This window comes from Sander lucioperca, chromosome 18 (assembly GCF_008315115.2).
Source record: "Sander lucioperca isolate FBNREF2018 chromosome 18, SLUC_FBN_1.2, whole genome shotgun sequence".
Taxonomy (NCBI): domain Eukaryota; kingdom Metazoa; phylum Chordata; class Actinopteri; order Perciformes; family Percidae; genus Sander; species Sander lucioperca.
In genome coordinates, this window is record NC_050190.1 from 2,300,230 (window position 1) to 2,321,361 (window position 21,132).

The following is a 21,132-nucleotide window of genomic DNA, read 5'->3' on the forward strand; positions in this document are numbered from 1 at the left end:
CTAACTATTTTCATGATTCAATTGATTAATCAAGAAAATAACCAGCAGACTAATCCATAATAAAAAAATAATCAATAGTTGCAGTCCTTTAGAACATTTTTCATAATTAGCTCCACCTCAAACACCTACAGGAGTAAAATGCTGTTTACACATTAATGCATAATAATGTAATATGTTTCTGCATGACTACTTTGACTTTCAATACAAGTACTACTAGTATTACCCTGATTATACTTAAACTTTTTAGTAAGATTGTAAATACAGAAGCTTTACTTCTAATGGATTATTTTTTTACGGTGTGGTATAAGTAATACCACACCGAATACTTCCTCCACCACTGCAGGAGTTTATTATCTTCTGGTGCCCAAGCATTTAACCTGCTCAAGCCAGCTAGCAGTGTCATTAGGCAGTGATGAAGTACTTGGTTCCTTTCCTCAAGAAAAAGTAGTAAAAATCACAAAATAAAATACTATATTACAAGGAAAGAGTTTAACTAACAACGTGGATTTAAACTTTTTATTGCCATACATTAGATGATAGTGTGCGACAGGATAGTTAAAGTAAAACACTTATCACTGACAAAAAACAAACACATTACTTTTAGACAATGCATTACAACAATGGCAATAATAGTGAGATCCAAATTACCTGAAGGTGTATAAAGGATGAACACCTGTATACACCAACACTGGTATACTGGTCTAAGTTTTCATTATATCCCAAACAGAATTGCAAAGGTTTAAATATAAAACAGCAACCACAAATAGTCTTAGTGAATTGGGGCCAGAAGAAAACCATAGAACACGTTTGTGTGTCTTATCCACGCAGCAGTATCAGAGTTTCAGTCATATTCACTGTCTTTGTTTGACCTCTGCCCTGCAAATGGACGTCTGTTCCTCTGAACCTGGAGCTGAAAACAAACGACAGGGGGAATCAATAGGATATGATACATACACATTATCAATATTTGTAGGTCATACTGAAACTTTATCATGTTTAATATGATTTCCAAAAACATACGTATTACCATTTTATGTTTCAATTGGCTAATATCTGTTAACATTTTCTTCATTTTTACTGCTGATCATTGTAAAAACCAGTGCCAATGACCACCTTTTCTTTTATTATGATGGCGTGGGGGCTGGTAGCTGGAGAGGTGCCAGTTCACCGCCTGAGCACTGCCGAGATGCCCCTGAGCAAGGCACCCAACCCTAACTGCTTGGAACAAAGATTATGTGGCAGCCCCATCACTTTGGCATCTCTCCAGAGCAAGAAAACTATTTTCTCTAAGAGGAATTAATAAAGTACGTTTTTTTTAATTTTTTGGTATTACAATGAAAAGATTATTTTCACTGTTTTCAATTGAAATGGATTTAAACATAATACAGGGAAGCACAGTAAAATAAATACAACACTTACAACATTTATGTTCTATCATGCAATACTAGAGAGTATTCTAAAATACGGTATCACAGCCTGGTATGGTAACCTGACAGTATAGTCCAAATCACAGATCGCCCGTCAGGTACAGACAGCTATGAAGATTATGGGGGTCAAAAACCATCTGTCCCCCCAGATAATTTATGAGCAGTCGGTTATCAGACAGGCACAAATTTGTGCCTATGTCCATTAAGTTCATTAACACCAACATGTAGGCTAGCTGGGTTGTGCATTGTCATCGTGCAATAAGTAGGTTATTGGTTGGTTGGTTATGCAATATGTTAGTGGTGCAATACAGGGCTGTTGGATTGTTCAATATGTCATTATGTACTACATAGGTTATGTGGAAATGTGTCATTTGTGCAATATGTTGGCTATTTGAGTTGTGCATTATGTCATTTTGTGCAATGCGTAGGCTATTTGGGTTGTGCAATATGTTAGTTGTGCAATATGTAGGCTATTTCGGTTGTGCATTATGTCATTTGTGCAATACGTAGGCTATTGGGGTTGTGCATTATGTCAGTGCCAGTGTCATTTTGTGCAATATGTACAGGGTCGTTCAATTAGAAACTGCCAATGAAAGGAGGAGATGCTTATTTTCTGTGATTTGTGTTGTCCTTGTAAAGCTGTGGAACGGACAGAGTCCAAAACAAATTTCCCTTCAGGGACAATAAAGTATATCTTATCACTTGAAAGGGGGACTGTAGACGTGAATACAAAAGGAAGGCCAAACTATACAATTAACTGTAAAAGCTTTGTTCCATAATGTTTCACTCCTGACCTGCAAGTCAGAGGTCAGACATGAAACTGACATGGCAAAGACATATTTGGGCTGTGGTCAAATAGTCAAAAGGTTCCTAGCAGAGTGAAATGACCCAGAAGTAGTTGAGTGGCAGCCATAATAAGAGCCGTTCAAATTGTCCAAGTGATAAGGAAAGGTGCTTCAATGCTTCGTTTATTATCTCCTTTAGCAGAGGATACACAGGACCATCATTTTAAAAGAAAGGGGGAAAATGCCCTCCCACAAGTCCTTGTGACAGCAAAAATGTAAGCGACGCATCACCATTTCACCATTGCACTAACTGTATAGTAGGGGTGTAACGGTACGCAAAAATCACGGTTCGGTACGTACCTCGGTTTTAAAGTCACGGTTCGGTTCATTTTCGGTACAGTAGGGGGAAAGAAATGCAAACATTAAACTGCAGGTTGTTTATTACTATAAACTTTTTTTTAACAATTTTTTACACTTTTTTAAACACTTTTTAATAAAATATAATAAATAAAATATATATAAAATAAAAAAGAATAAGAAATGAAATACTGCTGCAAAGTTCTCCACTAAATAAAATACTCAGTCTCAAACCAATATCACATAAAATATATAACGAAAAATATAAATAAATAACTATGGATTACAGTGCAGCATTACCAATCCCAGCTTGTCAACAACAGAGTATGGTCGTAGATCAGCTGCTATAAAACCACCAATTGCTTTCGTTATTGCGTTGGCCCGATCGGAATTACCAGCAAAGGTCTGTTTAAATGCCAACGGGAGCTGCGTTTGAATTACAGTCGTTTTTTTCCTTGTAGTAGTAGTGATGTTCACACTTGCGTGATGCCTTTTCAAGTGCGTTAACAAGTTTGAAGTGTTGCCAGAAACATACCCAATCATTACTGAGCAATGTCGGCACACTGCTTTCGTCTTATCGACTAGTCTTTGTCCGTTGACGTATTTCACTGGGAAACCGAAGTGTTCCCAAACAGGAGACCTTAATGATATGGGTGGCTCTTCAAGCTCCGGCTTGTCCATACTGTCTATGGGCTTGTCTGCATTGGCCATGACGCTAGCTAGCGAGAGGCTGGGCTAAAGCGTGCCGCGTATGTTGTTGTACAGCGCGCGGTGTGTGATTTTAATTTTTTTCCCCAAACCAGCGGAAATCCCGCCCTGCAGTCGATTTCATTGGTTTAGGTTTAGAGATCAGTGTTTGGTGTAGGCAATCTTTACAGTGATTGACATATTGACATGACCAATGAAAACTTTAGAATCAGCTGCAGGGCAGGATTTGCGCTGAACGCAGAGACTTCCGCCACTTAATATGTTCGTGTGGAAACACGAAAATTGACCTATGTTCCGCACACAAAAGATTGCATTCGGTGTGCACCGCACCGAAAGCCCTGTACCGAAACGGTCGTACGTAACGTACCGTTACACCCCTACTGTATAGTGACTCTTTACTACATTTCAGCATTTATATAGACTGCTTAGTCACATATACATATATATATATATAGTTTTATTACTGATCTACATCACTAACTAGACCACAATTTGCACTAACTGTATTTGAGTCTTTGCTACGTTTCAGCAGTGATATAGATTGTCTATTCATGTATATTGTGTTATCACCATATCACTTTCACATATCAATCGACTTACTTACACCTCACTTTGCGTCTGCTTTGTAATGCCTACTTAACCTGTATTATGTAGCCTTTTGTATTCTTGTACTGTATTGAATGAGAAATGTACGTTGTCTTGCACGCTTATGCTTTTCTTGGCCAGGTCGCCGTTGCAAATGAGAATCTGTTCTTAACGGCCTACCTGGTTAAATAAAAGTTAAAAAATAAAATAAAAATAATGCGCAGTAGCGCCGGCAGACGTAATCCTGTACATATTTACTGGGAGACATTTCAACCCATTTAATAATAATAATGCTGTACTTTATGGCACTGCGGTTGTCTTTTCCTAATTCCTTTTGAATTCTCCTTCACGTCTTTTCTTGACCTCATGACGTTTACCATCAGGGTTAAAGCGTAACTCTCGCCAAAATGCAACCTAGGGTGTTTTTGTAAATGTACCCGAGTCAAACTTTCGTTTAAAAGCATAATTAGGACGGAAGCGCCACTTTTAAGATTTACTGTATTCTCGTTTTTTGGTCAAATGGCCTTTTGAATGGGAGAGCCAGGGGCACTACTATGATCGCATCAAAACTATTCACTATTTTTAAAACACTAAGAAGGCTCGACACAACGTGAGACTTTGCTCAAAGTATCACCAGGGGCTCTACACGTGAACTCCAGCATTGAGAACATTGTTTGTGTACACAGAGTTTACTAAAAAGAAAGGTTTTGAACAACTCACTTTAGCAGTTAGCTATCCGCCATCTTGTCAGTCAAAAAGAATCGATCTCCGAATGCGAATGAACGGACTCCATAGGAGGAAATGTCACTCTTATATGAGGCTCCTTTTTCAACTACAAGGTCAATATTGTTTTTCACTAATGACAAAACAACAAATTATCCGTGCACTTATATGGAACTAAGCTTTAGGAGCTTTCCATCTTTACTCTCCTCCCTCGACTATTTTGGACTGGCTCGATAGACGGCGACCGGAAAACCAACAGATACAGTGAGTTGTTAAAACCTTTCTTTTTAGTAAACTCTGTGTACACAAACAATGTTCTCAATGCTTGAGTTCATGTGTAGAGACCCTGGTGATACTTTGAGCATAGTCTCATGTTGTGTCGAGCCTTCTTAGTGTTTTAGAAATAGTGATTTTGATGCTATCATTGTAGTGTCCCTAGCTCTCTCATTCAAAAGGCCATTTGACCAAAAACGAGAATACGGTGTATCTTAAAAGTGGCGTTTCCGTCCTAATTATGCTTTTAAACAAAAGTTTGACTCGGGTACATTCACAAAAACACCCTAGGTTGCATTTTGGCTTTAAGGAAAAGTGGTTAGTAAAGGACTTAGGAGGTACATTTTTTGACTTTTCGACCACAGCCTTAGTAAATGACTTACCTGGTCAGACCCTGGTTATGGTTTTATGGTGTTATATGAAACTACAGCAATCTAAGCTTCTGTTGTGTTGTGTTAACGATGACGCCAATACCCACAAGACCTTGCTCTGTGATGGAGATCACCTTATGTTTTACCTTTGCTCCCTCTAGCATGTGTGGGTCTTTCTGAAGTGCATTGTTCAGTCCTTCCTCTGTTGAGAATCCGACCCAGCAGAAGCCTCTGTGGAAACCTGTTTCTTTATCCTGGTGCAACACACAGCACACAGTCAGACACAAGCAACTCTGGAACATTTTGCAGGTTTGGCAAGAATAAAAGAAAAAATGTTGATCATTAGGATGGATAACTCTAGAAGTTATAAGTCTCTGTATGTTGATTATGTTATACCATACTGAAAAATGGAAACCAATGGCTGCCTGGAAGAAAAACATCTAAAACACCATGGTATGAATGGAAATGGAATGGAATAGGAAAAGTGTCATACCACAAGTGTTCTTATTAGTCATTAGAGTACATGCATCCCAAATGTCATTGCACACACTAAATATAAGTACAACAAAAAAACAATTTCCCATCAAATCTGTGCCAACATTAGCAAAGTGCATATAGATATACAATTGAATTAATGTAAAGCATGAACAATAAACCAATATGGCAGTAGTATAGTAAGAAAGGGTGTAGGCTGTGATATGAACAAAAAACTATGATATGAACAGAACCACTAAATAGTTGCCTGTATAATAGTAGAGTGAGTCATTCTAATGCTGTGACAACTTACAAATGGAAGAAGACACTTCTTCACTGGGCCAAACTGTCCAAAATACTCCCTCATCTCCCCTGAAAAAGAAACAGGGACATTTCACATTTCAAGCACAAATCTTGAGTTTCTCTTCAGTCGGCAGTGGCGAAACAAGCTACAATTTAAGTTAATAGGGCAATCGTATCGCAGCTTGTATTTTTCAGCTTTTTTTTTTTTTTTTTTTGCCACTGACAGGCTCAGATTAATATTCTGAGTGTCTGACAACATTATGGAAAGGATTTCTAAGGAGGTTGACCTTTCTGTTAGAGAGTAAGGTCCTTTTTTTTTTTTTTTTAAACATAAAAACGAAATCCACGAAACTGCGTTTGCTAAACCCACCAGATTCCATGTAAATAAACAGTAATTTTAGCATTGTAAAATACACTTCATTCAAAGTCGACAGAAACAAACAAAGTATGAAAAGCCATTGTGGGTCGTCTTTCCACATTTCCAACCATCACAACTCTAGTTTTGGTTGAAATAAACACATCGTTTACCAATTTAGGTGTGAAAATATGTTGGCTCTATCCACGCTAAAAGTATCTCGGTAGGGATCTTTTCCATAATGTTGTCTGTTACAGCGTTCAAGCTTAATACTGGACCAATCTTAAAGATTGTTGTTCCTATTAGTCACTTACACTAGCCTGACAGCTGACTCCGGAAGTAAAAATCCCACTGATTTTCTCCATAAGGATTTAGAATATCAGTCATGTCTAAACCATCCGAGGTAGACTGACCCCGAGCTACGTGGTTGTGAAACGAAGGTTTCTGCTCCTGTAGAAATCTGTATGAAATCAACCTTGTTTTAAGAAAAACATGTTTTATCTGCGATTTAATGGAGAAAAACTACACTGTGTGTTATGCTCACTATTCATCTCGTAGCTGGTTGGCTTGGTTCCAGACTTAAAACTCTATATATAAGCAATTTTTTAAACGTCATCGAAATCCAGGCTACACTTAGCTACATTCAAAAATATATGAAAATAATGCTGCGTTCCAGGCATCCCGTAACTCGTGTTTTCACCACCTTCTACCCGTGAAAGTGCCCTGGAACGGCAGTCAAACCCGTAACTTATGCCGCGCTCTATTTACCTCGGAACTCGGAAGCCGGAGTTGGGAATGACGTCATACCCGAGTTGAATGCGTTCTATTTAAAAGTCGGATTTTCATTGTTTTCATTAGCTCTAGTCCGGTTAGCAATACCAGTTGATAACAACGCATTACGCCATTTTTTGTGCATGCAAACAGCATAACAACATGTCCACAGATAGAAGTTGGACATGCCTGTGTGAACGACGGATTTAGTGACACAGAGTTTAGTGACACAAATAAGACAGAAGTGCTTATAATGCTGTGTTCTATTTACCTCGCAACTCGGTTTTTACGATGCCAAAGTCGTAAACACGTCCCCTGACCTCGTATTTACGAGGTCAGAACTCATACAACCTCGCAGTAGCGCGAGTTCAAAATCCAACATGGCTGCTCCCTGTATCAACAGTTGTGAAAGCTGCAGTAACATAAAGTTATAAGCACTTATGTCTTATTTGTGTCTCACTAAGTCGTTCACACAGGCATGTCCAACTTCTATCTGTGGACATGTTGTTACGTTGTTTGCATGCACAAAAAACGGCGTAATGCGTTGTTATCAACTGGTTGCTAACAATAGCTAACCGGGCTAGAGCTAATGACAACAATGAAAATCCGACTTTTTAATAGAACGCATTCAACTCGCGTATGACGTCATTCCCAGTTGCGGCTTCCGAGGTAAATAGAACGCGGCATAACTTTATATTACTGCAGCTTTTCACAACTGTTGATACCAAGGGGGTAAGCCTCTCCTCGGACCGCGAACCTCCTATGGCGCCATTTTAATGCTACAAAGCGATCACCTCCCGTTAGTATTCCATTGACTGCCATTCATTTTGGCGCCACTTTGACAGCGAATAACTTTACATCTGAAGCGTTTAAAGACTTTATTTGTCCATTGTTTATTTCTAAAGAAACACGACAATGTATAAAAGGCTCCATTACCTTGTACTTCACGTTATGGCTCCGTAGCAGACGTTTTTATAAAAATAGGCTAACGATTGTGTCATAACCACGCGACTTACTGTCGCATAGTAGAGGAATTACTGTATAGTACAGAAGAAGCGCGCAGGCAGTTTCGTCTCACATTAGCTGTTTAAGTGCAATTACTAATGTTAACTAGCATTTTAGTTAGCAATAATTAGCCTGTGCCTATGTTATCTCCTTACATATACCTAAGCTCTCCGTCTCTGCTAGATTGGGAATGATTGAGATTTTTCTTGGCACAGCTACCAGAAGACTTACAACTTTCAGACACGTTGCTCACGTCACATTTACGTCGTCTCTCTCAGTTGGAGGCTGCGCAGTAACGCTCAGCGTTCACCGGAAAAGTGCTTGTAACGGCCTTCACTGGTCTCCATCCAGAGCAACGGGATCTGTTGGTCCACTCTTATATACTGTCTATGGTTGATACAGGGGGCAGCCATGTTGGATTTTGAACTCGGTCTACTTGTACGAGTTCCGAGCTCGTAAATCTGAGGTCAGGGGGCGTGTTTCCGACTTTGACCTCGGAAAATCTGAGTTCCGAGGTAAATAGAACTCGGCATTACTACTCGTGAACTCGTACCAGATCGTTGTACTCCCAGTTACAGTTTTTGACGTCATACACACATAAACAACAATGGCAACCCCTGTTGATGCTGTACATATTAACAGTGAGAAACAGAAATAAATAGGCAACGTAAAGTAATTCCGCACATTGTAATCACAATACACATACGATTGTGTACTACTACAGGTTATGTTTATTAAATTAAGCCCAAAATATGTCGCAGACTACAAATCGCTAACGCTAGCTAGAAGGGTTTGTGGTGACTTTGCCTGGAACGCTACCAACTCGTGAGTCGTGACTTGAAGTCGTAACGGGATAAAAATTGTGTCTGGAACGCAGCATTAGGTCGAGGTTGAAAAAAACGGTAGTTACCCTTTAAATCAACATCTCTCTCAAACTTTTTGTAACAAAACCAGCATTATAACGTTACAATATTATATGACATTATAACCTTTATGAAGGTGGGATTTATTGCAGGACTGCTAGACTGTTGGCAACTGAACTGAGTGTATGTTGCTTGGTGTTTAAGATTCATACTTATAAAAAGTAAGTTTTTGTTGTTGTAAGTTGTTAGTTGTAAGTGTAAAGTTGTTGTTGTTGTTGTTGTTGTTGTTGTTGTTGTTGTTGTTCTACATCATTCGATCTCTTCACATGCAGAGACCTGTTTGTAACGTTAGCTAGCTAACTGAGGTGACAGCATGACCGTGATGGCAAGGCTGCATACAGTAACGTTGTCGAACTATGTACAAATACAGTGAGTGGCTACAGACGCAAATCTAGCTGCCCCTAAATATGAATAGTAATTTGAACCATTTGATAGACTCACTGCTGGCTATAGTCCATGGTATTTTAGAGACGAAGACCTCGAAAACTTTCTTGGAGGAGGCTGCCATGTTTCGCTGCTGCTGCTGCTGCTGCTGCTGATTTTTCTTCTTCTTCTTGTAGGATTCCGGCAGTGTTGACGCTGCTAAGCGTATTACTGCCCTCCACAGGTCATAGTGACATATTTGCATTTGCCTTTATCTCATTTATAATTACACAAAATCTGTTGATACTTTTGTCATAAATGTATTTGGTGTAAGGTATATAGGCTATATGTTATTCAGAGCCCCTACTTTATTTCTTTTTCGGTGGTCCTGTGACTTCAAATATGTGTCCCCTTTCCCTCTCCTCTTTTTGTAATACTGTTTGGGAGAGGTGAGTGTAATTTATTTTTGGCTCGTTCATTATTTTAATTCATTCCATTATTTCTTGTATTATTCTGTTTATATTTTTTGTTCCCTCACACTTTTATAATGTCTGTCCAAACCTTTCCACATCTTGATTTCAACAGACTCATGTCACTTTATTGTTGTTTTACGAATTTTTAAGAATTAGTGTAGCTAGCTTAAATTCGCGGCAGACAAAGTATAACTTCCGTTTTGTGTATTGTAAAAGTTTGGAGTGGGTCATTCTGTTGCATGACGAGGTCCGTCTATTCATGTTTGTCAAATAAACAGAGATAAAGGAGATCCTGGTGTCACAGTGTGTTGAAATAATGATATACAACGCAGAATTCCACCATGTGCACACTAGATTGTTACATACATTCCTGCATCATGCAGGAATTGAAGAACTGCCTTGGATATCAGTTGGTGTTTCTCACTGTGACCAAATAAAGATAAAACAGAAAAAGCTTCAACTCCAAATATACTCTTTACATTCTAGAAAAGCATGCTTCACTGTCTCAAAACTTCCACATTCACACAATCCAGAAACATGTTTTCCTACAATGCACAAAGAGTAATTTAACCCACAGTGCCCCAACCTCAATCTACACAGTCTGCGTCCTTATGGGACAGAGATGTACAGAAGCATATTTTCCTCTTCAGATTGTATAGAAAAGTAGTGTGTAGCCCTGACTTCTTTTTCCCACCCTCTCCGCCATTCTTTTGTTACACCCTCTATCATTCTTTCTCTCAATTCCACTCTCCCCAATGATAGAGGGATATTGACTTTTCTTCTTTAACTCTCCTTTGCAATGAGGTCCACCTGCTCATTCCCCCTCACCCCAAAATGCAACCTAGGGTCTTTTTGTGAATGTACCCAAGTCAAACTTTCGTTTAAAAGTATATTTAGGATGGAATCGCCACTTTTAAGATGTACCGTATTTTCGTTTTTCGGTCAAATTGCCTTTTGAATGGGAGTGCTAGGGGCACTTCTATGCTAGCCTCAAAATAGCTATTTTTAAAACACTAAGGAGGCTCGACACAACATGAAACTTGCTCGAAGTATCACCAGGGGCTCTGTATCTTAACAAAAGCATTGACAACATTGTTTGTGTACCCAGAGTTTACTAAAAAGAAAGGCTTTGAACAACTCACCGTAGGTCTTGTTGTTTCCGGCCGCTACCACCTTGGCAGTCAAAACAAGTCGATATCCGAATGCGAATGAACGGACTCCATATGAGGCTCCTTTTTCAACTACGAGGTCAATATTGTTTTTCAATGACGACAAAACAAGAAATAATCCGTGCATTTATATGGAACTAAGCTTCAGGAGCTTTCCATCTTTACTCTCCTCCCTGTTATGTTGCATTCGGAAATCGATTGTTTTTGACTGATAAAATGGCTGCGGCCGGAAACAACAAGACCTACGGTGAGCACAACACCGCGGCCAGCCATACTCCGACGTCTGGGGCGATATGGTCTGTTTCCCTGTCGGAACATAAAACTTTCCGTTACTGCCATTAGCATCGTTATCACCCGGCGCTGGAGTTTGTGCTGGCTGGGTTCGGATTGCTGTAAGTTAATAATAGTGGCTGGCTGCTGGCTAACTGTGGATGTGTCGTGTCCCCGGGGCTGTTGTCCGCTCTCATCCCGACTGAAGTCCCTTAGTGGCAGGGAGTGAGGCAGGATAGCTGGCTAAATTAGCATTAGGTTTGTCTTCTATCTATACAGCTAACGTTAACGCTAGCGCCCAGTGCTGTTTAACGTTAACTTTACCTTGATCAAAACAATTATACTTAAAATAACTTCATGAACATGTTGAACGATGTTGTAACCTTATACCGTATTATAACATTCCCCACGTTACTTGTCAACGTAGCACATAACGTTAAGCTGGATCAATCGATATGGAAATGTATCAATAAATAAGATCTTTGCTGTATTACTGTGTTGTGAGGGGCATGTGTGGCAGAAGCAAGCTGCATTATGGTTACTGAGTATTATTCTTTCTGTGACATTGCATGATTTACAGTTACTCGCGAACGTATCATCTGGGTTCCTGTGCTTTGACGGAAGTTAGAGTAACTAGAGGGGTCAAAGGTGTTATGACGCCACTGACAGGCACCTAAATGAAACATCCCGCGTCATTAAAATAAAATAATAGATTTCTCTGGGTTTGAACATTGTTGGAAACATTTAGGATAGTGTAAGTACACAACTCAACAAAATATATAACATAGGTACAGTCGTTTTTATTTTAATGCATAAATGTTACATATTGTACCTTTAACAGACACCTTGCTAGGAAGGTATGATTACACCCACTAAGTCACAGCCCGTGTCATATACTCTTCAAACCAAAAACCCCCAAATTTAAAAACCTTTACCTTCTCCAATAGAGACCCATACATATACAGCCCTAACTCAGGTAACTTTCTTTTAAAACCAAATACCATATATTTAGTTAAAGAAAGAAGTGGCAGGAGCGCTTCTGGTATCCTTTTAAACACCGGTGCTCATGGAAGGGAATACAATTCACAAAAAGGAAGAAGGATTATGAACAAGAAAGTCATCAAAAATCATGTCCAGGCACTCAAGGTTGGTTAAAAAAAGTGATAAAATGTATTTTTAATGTCTTGCCCTATTTATTAAAGTCCAATAAATAGGGCAAGTCATTAAAAATACACCAACGCATGTTGGCTTGAGCCTTCCTAAGAATCATATATTTAGTCTTAGAGGCAGATATTTTGAAGCCCTATGTGTTCCCCCATTACTCTACACACACTTTGTGAACCTGTTTTAAAACAAACTCTACATTCCAGCCTCTTTTCCAGATGGCCCCATCATCTGCAAACAAAGACAGACCAAATCCTCTCTCTAATGTACCAAAGATATCATTTATCATTACATTAAACTGATAACACTACCCTGTGGGGTTCCAGTCTCTATTTCTATAGTCTGTGAGCTGACACTACCAAACATTACTTGTATTGTTCTTTTCATTAAAAAATCATTTATCCAATTAAACATGTGTCCCCTAGTCCCCTGTGTCCCAAGTCAAAAATTGTAATCATCAATCTCTCCTTCCACAACGAATCATATGCCTTCTCAATATCAATATCCGAGAATACACTCACTACCATTTCCTTATTTCTAAATACCCTTTTAATATCCTGATCCAAAACTGCCAATGACTCCATTGTAGACCTTCCATTTCTAAAGCCATTCTGGACATCAACAAAGAGTCCTCTGGTTTCTAAAAAATAAACTAGTCTGTTGGTTACCATCCTCTCCATAATTTTACAGAGCACTGCTGTGTACGCTATACGGTGATATGAACTAGGGTCAGATGCCTCTTTGCCCGGCTTTAAGATAGGGACCACAACTGCATTTTTCCATTCCTTTGGTAAATAACCCTCTGCCCACACAGTATTAAACAAAGCTAAGATTTCATCCAGTACAGTGTCATCCAGATGTTTAAATAACTCATAAGACAACCTATCTCTCCCCGGGGTATTTGCCCCAGACATAATTGCATGCTTCAACTCTTTTATTGTAAAAAACAGATTAATAGGATTGTCATCAGTTCATTTCCTTTCCTACATCTCTCAACTCTGATACTCTCTGATCAATGCTTTGCTTGAAAACTATCAATACGCATGTCTGCTTTCTCCTTATTGGAAACACTCAGGTTTTAACCTTGGTTATCTGAGTGAAGAGACTCTCTCTCCACTGTTACATATTCCATATGTACGGGGATGATCCCCCTGAGGTCAGGTATGTGGATACTTCTTTAAGACACACCGGCTTACCCGCCCACGCCCTATGCTAATTCCTATAAAGCACCTGTGCTGGCGTGGAATCACTGATAGTTTGATCGGAACCATCTCTGAGCGGCCTACAGCTGGAGAGATAGTCTCTTCACTTAGAGAACCAAGGTTACAACGTAACCCAGTGTTCTCTATCCTATCGAGACTATCTCTCCACCGTTACATATTCCATAGTACGGGGATCTCTTTAAGACACCCCGTGAGGAGACAGTGCTGCCCAAGCCCAGATTTCAGAGTGTAAATACAAGTTATAATGAACTGGTCTAAAAGAACATTATGAACCATCAACCAGGTCAAAGCCCTGCAGTTCGCAAAGGCCAAGCCTGAGAGGCAGAGGGGCTGCTGGAGTAGGCCTCAAGATGCAAGACCGACCCAAGGAACACATAGAGGCCCGCACTTTTTCTTTGTTCAAGGCCGACACCTAAACAAAAAGGCCATTCCGGTCAGCCTGCAAAGCGCTCAGCTGACCAGGGAGACAACAAACCGGTGATATGAACACATAGCCACCAAGGCTTAGTAATCCATCAATGTGACACCCCCAGCACACACTCACAAAGGAGGGGCTGGCTGCCACATTCAGCAAATGAAGGTGGACAGAGATGACCACGTGGCTGCTGTACATATAGCAGCATGGGAGGCTTGCCACCATAAGCCCATGAGGTAGCAACGCCAAGGGTTGAGTGCCCCAGTACCCAGGATGGGACAGGCACACCCAAAAATGTATACGCCTGTTCAATAGCGTCCACAACCCAGTGGGACAGCCATGGCTTTGACAAAGGTACACCCAAATGACCGGAAGCAGAATGACCAGAATGATGTGCACTTCATGTATTCCGCCAGGGCCCTGACCGGGTGAAACATGGACTGGGGCCACTCTACCATCCAAGCTTTTTCAGGAGAGGAGAGTGAGTGGGACCCAGATGGAACCTCGTTCAGGAATGCTGGATCGGGGTAAAGGATAAACCGGCCCCATCCTGCAAGAAGCCTTAACTGCTATTTGCTAGGTGTTGTGTCATGGAGCTTGCCTACTCTTCAGGCAAAGGTATGCCAGAGTAACCCAGTGTCAAGGGAGAGCCACTTCAGATCAGGAAGGATGCAGAAGTGCTCCAAGGGCCATGGCCAAACCCAATTAATCTGGCATTAATCCGACCTGCCAGAGGTGTCTCTTCTCCCTGACATGACGTCTGCGCTCAGCAGGAGCCCCACCAGGCGCTACTGGGAGGCTGCTTTTTGAAGCCTAAAGATAGAGGGAGGAAGGGAACCCCCCACTGACCCAGTTTCAAGTTTGTAACACATTTTCAACAGGGGCCCCTCAGAAAGAGAAGGCGCTGTTTGCTCCCTTTCAAAGAAACAGCAACAGCTCTCTCTAGTACGTGCCATTTTTAAATCATATTTTAACATACACGTTTGAAGGATTTTCCTGGGCAATATTGAGTGTTTAATATTTCCTAAACACAATACATGCCCATCTTCTAAAGGCAGAGAAATACCACAGCCATAGTATATGTCCCTGCTGGCTTTCTATATATGTGGATACCAGAAGGGGGCGGGGGCTAGCAAACACTTCCTTGTTTATATAGCCTTCCCGGGCTAGTATAAACAAGGGGAACAGCTGTGTGCTAAACCAACTAACAGCCACTTCTGCCTTTCCTTCAACGTAATTATCCCTGAAGCTCTTAATGGAAGAGGGAAACACTGTATGCCGTCAACCAACTAACCCAGTCATCTTGAACAGTGATGGGAGCTATGCAACAGGTCTCTCATCTTCACTTTGTTTCACTTTGCTTTCATGTTGGGGAAATGTAACGTACGATTTTGCCAACAGCCAGCTTCACCGGAAATATTTTTTCCTGGGCGTGCAAACCGACAAGCCAGCTGAAGGACTCCAGCATCTGACCACTCCGGGCTTTATCCCGAGACAGAGAGACACCGGCTTTACGCCTGTTCAGCTCACAGGGACTCAAGCAATAGGCCGGTAAAGGGAGACACAGCCGGGAGGACAAACAGCTGCTGCAACCGGACTACCGTAGACAGTCAAAGCGTTGTCACTTTCTCTTTCGTTTGGAAACACGTATTTTCCCTGGGCACGTAAACCAAGCCAGCAATACGCACGAAGGACTTCAGCATCCAACCACCCCGGGCTTTACCCTGAGGCAGAGAGACGCCGGTTAGGCATTGAACGTGTGCTTATTTCCCAGAGCGCGTGAACTGACTAGGTCAGCAATACGCTCCAGGAAGGAAAGCAGGAAAGTGTCTGTTTCGTCTGTTAGCCGACTTCACGCCTGCTCAGCACAAGACCCCACACGGCTGCCCACAGACAGGTTCCTAACTTAACAGGTAGGCAGATTCACTGTTGCAACCCACACTTTGTTTTTCTTGTCTGCACACATGTAACCATACTCCTCAGGTGGAGATCAAACAATCAGTGATTCCACGCCAGCACAGGTGCATCATAGGAATTAGCATAGGGCATGGCCAGGCAAGCTGGTGTGTCTTAAAGAAGTATCCACGTACCTGACCTCAGGGGGATCATCCCCGTACATATGGAATATGTAACGGTGGAGAGATAGTCTCAATACTGCTACCACCTCTGGTAGCGATCTTTTACAGCGGGGAAAATAAGTATTGAACGCGTCAACATTTTTCTCAGTAAAGATATTTCTGATGGGGCTATCGGCATGAAATTTTCACGAGATGTCAGTAACAACCCAAGTAATACACACATACAAAGATATCAAAACAATTTAAATGACACAGGGAAAAAGTATTGAACACACTTGCTGAAATTTATTTAATACTTAGTAGAAAAGCCTTTGTTGGTAATGACAGCTTCAAGATGCCTCCTGTTTGAAGAAACTAGTCGCACACATTGCTCAGCTGTGATTTTTTCCCATTCTTCCACACAAACTGTCTTCAAATCTTGAAGATTCCGGGGGCATCTTCTATGAACTCTGATCTTCAGTTCTTTCCAGAGGTTTTCAATTGGATTCAAGCGGGTGATTTACTGGGCCATTCTAATTTTCTTTCTCTGAAACCAATTGAGAATTTCCTTGGCTGTGTGTTTGGGATCATTGTCTTGCTGAAATGTCCACCCTCGTTTCATCTTCAGCATCCTGGTGGATGGCAGCAGATTCTTATCAAGAATGTCACGGTACATTTCTCCATTCATCCTTCCTTCAATTATATGAAGTCTGCCAGTGCCAGATGATGACAAACAGCCCCACATCATGATGCTCCCACCTCCAAACTTCACTCTTGGTATGGTGTTTTTAGGGCGATGTGTAGTGCCATTTCTTCTCCAAACATGGTGTATGCTATGACAGCCAAAGAGTTCAATTTTGGTCTCATCTGACCAGATTGTATTCTCCCAGTATGTCATTGGCTTGGCCCGATGTTGTGCAGCAAACTTTAAGCGAGCTTCCACATGCCTTTTCTTGAGCAGTGGTGTCTTGCGGTGTGTGCGTGCATAGAGGCCATGGCGGTTGAATGCATTACTAATTGTTTTCTTTGAAACAACTGTACCTGCTTCTTCCAGGTCTTTCTGAAGATCTCCGCAAGTGGTCCTTGGTTCTTCAACAACTCTTCTAAGTATTCTATGGACTCCTCTGTCAGAAATCTTGCGAGGGGCACCTGGTCGTGACCGGTTAATGGTGAAATTATGTTCTTTCCACTTCCGGATAATGGTCCCAACAGTGCTCACTGGAACTTTCTGAAGTTTAGATATTTGTCTGTAACCAATGCCATCCGTATCCGTTTTTCTACAATAAGCTTGCGAAGGTCTTGGGACAGCTCTTTGCTTTTACCCATCATGAAATGCTTCTTGAGTGACACCTTGGTAATGAGAAACCTTTTTATAGGCCATCAATTAAGACTAATCCAGCTGATATTAATTTGCACTAATAGGGGGCAGGATTGCTTCTAAATACTGACAGATTTTAGCTGGTTTATTTGTTTCCAATGCCTTTTTACACCCCTTTTTCTTCATGTGTTCAATATTTATTCCCATTATCATTCCACTTAATTACACATAACTTTTGTCATGGACATTCATGTTTAAAATATATTTACTGGTTAAAATGTTGACGCATTCAATACTTATTTTCCCCGCTGTATATACCCCTGACATTTTACGCACAGCTGACCACAAATTGCTTACTGGAGTACCAAGTTACTTACTGGAGTACCACAAAACTTCCTCCAACGATTCCTCTTTGCATCCTTTATAACTCTTCTTGCTACTGCCCCGCTTGTACTCCATTGCATTAACCAAAATTGGATACTATCTTACCCTAACAGCTTCATCACATTATTTATTCCACCAAGGAACACACATACAGGACCTAGGTTCCTGCTTCACAGGAATGGTACAGCAAGCAGCCTCGTGCATCATGAGACTAGTATTCCAACTATCTACAGAACCCTCACTATCAACCTCTCCTACTAAACTTTGAGCATTCTCCTGGATTTTATCCCATTTGGCCTGAGAAAAAGTTATATCTAGGGACTTTCTTTTCAACTTCTCTCCTCAAATCCCTCCCAAACCTGCATAAAATCAAATAATGATCACTACACAGTGTATATCTATCCATTACATCCCATTCACCAATTCTAGCTAAGTTTAAAGAAGCAATTGATAAATCTATGTGGCTGCAGGTGTTTCTCACATTATACCTAGATGGCCTTTCATCATTTAACACTACCTACTTATATTCTTCTACAATAACACTTTTTATCCCTGTGATCACTACCCCATAAAGGATTATGGGCATTAAACTCTCCAATCTATATAACAGGACACCTTACCTTCTCCATTATCTCATCAAAATCTGACAATACCAAAGGTTGACAGGGGTTATAATAATTCAGCACAGTAATAGAATTCTGACTGTTCCAAACTTCCACAACCAAACACTCAAGATTAGAATTAATATCAACTTTCCTATACTTCAACCCAGTCTTAACAAAAGTTGCACGACCCTCACCTGATCTTTCAGACCTATCTAATCTCACACATTCATAACCTGGGATTACAAAATCTAGACAGGGCTTTAACCATGTCTCTTGGATGCATAGCCATTCTGGTGCTTTTTTTAAATTCATCAACAAATCTCTAACTTTTGGCCATTTCCAATCAGACTCCGAGCATTCCATTGAAGAACATAAAACATTATGATGTAAATGAGGATCCACATCATCCACCTCACTGGCATACTCCATACTGCTAGCCCTCGACAACTGTGACCTCTCCACACACTGAGTCTCCATCATGTATTGATGCAACTTTTTTGGCAACTGCTTTATTCTTTCGGCTGCCCCCACCACTAACTTGATAATATCTGACTGGTGAGCTGCTTTCTTAGCTCCTACCAACACATCAGAAACAAAAGACAGAAATGACTCCTTTTTAAGAAGCAACATGTCGATGGCAAGTTTGGCACAGTGAGTTTACTTTCTAGCACCACTCTAGCGCTCACATCTCCGCGTTCTCTAGCCACTGTTAGAACTCCATTTGACACCTTGTTCTGATCCTTTACAGCCTGCACTCGCCTCGCCTGAACAAAACGATCACAACCGTAAAACCCTGCTGCATGATCCATCCATCCATCTTCGTCCGCTTATCCGGTATCGGGTCGCGGGGGTAACAGCTCCAGCAGGGGACCCCAAACTTCCCTTTCCCGAGCCACATTAACCAGCTCTGACTGGGGGATCCCGAGGCGTTCCCAGGCCAGGTTGGTGATATAATCCTTCCACCTAGTCCTGGGTCTTCCCCGAGGCCTCCTCCCAGCTGGACGTGCCTGGAACACCTCCCTAGGGAGGCGCCCAGGGGGCATCCTTACCAGATGCCCGAACCACCTCAACTGGCTCCTTTCGACGCGAAGGAGCAGCGGCTCTACTCCGAGCTCCTCACGGATGACTGAGCTTCTCACCCTATCTCTAAGGGAGACGCCAGCCACCCTCCTGAGGAAACCCATTTCGGCCGCTTGTACCCTGGATCTTGTTCTTTCGGTCATGACCCAGCCTTCATGACCATAGGTGAGGGTAGGAACGAAAACTGACCGGTAGATTGAGAGCTTTGCCTTCTGGCTCAGCTCTCTTTTCGTCACAATGGTGCGATAAATTGAATGTAATACCGCACCCGCTGTGCTGATTCTCCGACCAATCTCCCGCTCCATTGTCCCCTCACTCGCGAACAAGACCCCAAGGTACTTGAACTCCTTCAATTGGGGTAAGGACTCATTCCCTACCTGGAGAAGGCACTCCATCGGTTTCCTGCTAAGAACCATGGCCTCCAATTTAGAGGTGCTGATCCTCATCCGAGCCGCTTCACACTCGGCTGCGAACCGATCCAGTGAGTGTTGGAGGTCATAGGCCGATGATGCCATCAGGACCACATCATCCGCAAAAAGCAGCGATGAGATCCCCAGCTCACCAAACTGCAACCCCTCTCCACCCCGACTACGCCTCGATATCCTGTCCATAAATACTACAAACAGGATTGGTGACAAAGCGCAGCCCTGGCGGAGGCCAACTCTCACCTGAAACGAGTCCGACTTACTGCCGAGAACCCGGACACAGCTCTCGCTTTGGTCGTACAGAGATTGGATGGCCCTGAGAAGGGACCCCCTCACCCCATACTCCCGCAGCACCTCCCACAGTATCTCCCGGGGGACCCGGTCATACGCCTTCTCCAGATCCACAAAGCACATGTAGACCGGTTGGGCATACTTGCAAGAGTAAAGATCTGGTCTGTTGTTCCACGACCAGGACGGAATCCGCATTGTTCCTCTTCAACCTGAGGTTCGACTATCGACCGAACCCTCCTTTCCAGCACCTTGGAGTAGATTTTACCGGAGAGGCTGAGAAGTGTGATACCCCTGTAATTGGCACACACCCTCTGGTCCCCCTTTTTGAAAAGGGGAACCACCACCCCGGTCTGCCACTCCTTAGGCACCGTCCCCGACTTCCACGCAATGTTGAAGAGGCGTGTCAACCAAGACAACCCCTCCACACCCAGAGCTTTAAGCATTTCTGGACGGATCTCATCAATCCCTGGGGCTTTGCCACTGTGGAGTTGTTTAACTACCTCAGCAACTTCCACCAGGGAAATTGACGACAATCCCCCATCATCCTCCAGCTCTGCCTCTACCATAGAGGCAGAGGAGATATTAGTCGGATTTAGGAGTTCCTCAAAGTGCTCCTTCCACCGCCCTATTACCTCCTCAGTTGAGGTCAACAGCGTCCCATCCTTACTGTACACAGCTTGGATGGTTCCCCGCTTCCCCCTCCTGAGGTGGCGAATGGTTTTCCAGAAGCACCTTGGTGCCGACCGAAAGTCCTTCTCCATGTCTTCTCCGAACTTTTCCCACACCCGCTGCTTTGCCTCTTTCACGGCAGAGGCTGCAGCCCTTCGGGCCCTTC

The 21,132-nt window shown here is 42.1% G+C and overlaps 1 protein-coding gene across 1 annotated transcript; it reads right to left on the bottom strand.

The window, feature by feature from the left end:
* Nucleotides 1-502: 502 nt before the first annotated feature.
* Nucleotides 503-9,703, bottom strand: LOC116036766 (SRA stem-loop interacting RNA binding protein). The gene is made up of 4 exons (XM_031280370.2): nt 9,502-9,703; nt 6,017-6,075; nt 5,376-5,483; nt 503-910 (listed from the first exon to the last, which is right to left on the bottom strand). The coding sequence occupies exons 1-4, from the start codon at nt 9,686-9,688 to the stop codon at nt 842-844; spliced, it is 423 nt and encodes a 140-aa protein (XP_031136230.2). The 5' UTR covers nt 9,689-9,703; the 3' UTR covers nt 503-841.
* Between the last annotated feature and the right edge of the window lie 11,429 nt (nt 9,704-21,132).

Coding starts and splice junctions, on each gene's coding strand:
- LOC116036766 (XM_031280370.2), bottom strand. CDS start 9,688: ATGCAAATATGTCACTATGACCTGTGGAGGGCAGTAATACGCTTAGCA. Junction 6,076..9,501: donor ACCATGGACTATAGCCAGCA/GTGAGTCTATCA, acceptor TTTCTTTTTCAG/GGGAGATGAGGGAGTATTTT. Junction 5,484..6,016: donor AGAAGTGTCTTCTTCCATTT/GTAAGTTGTCAC, acceptor GTGTTGCACCAG/GATAAAGAAACAGGTTTCCA.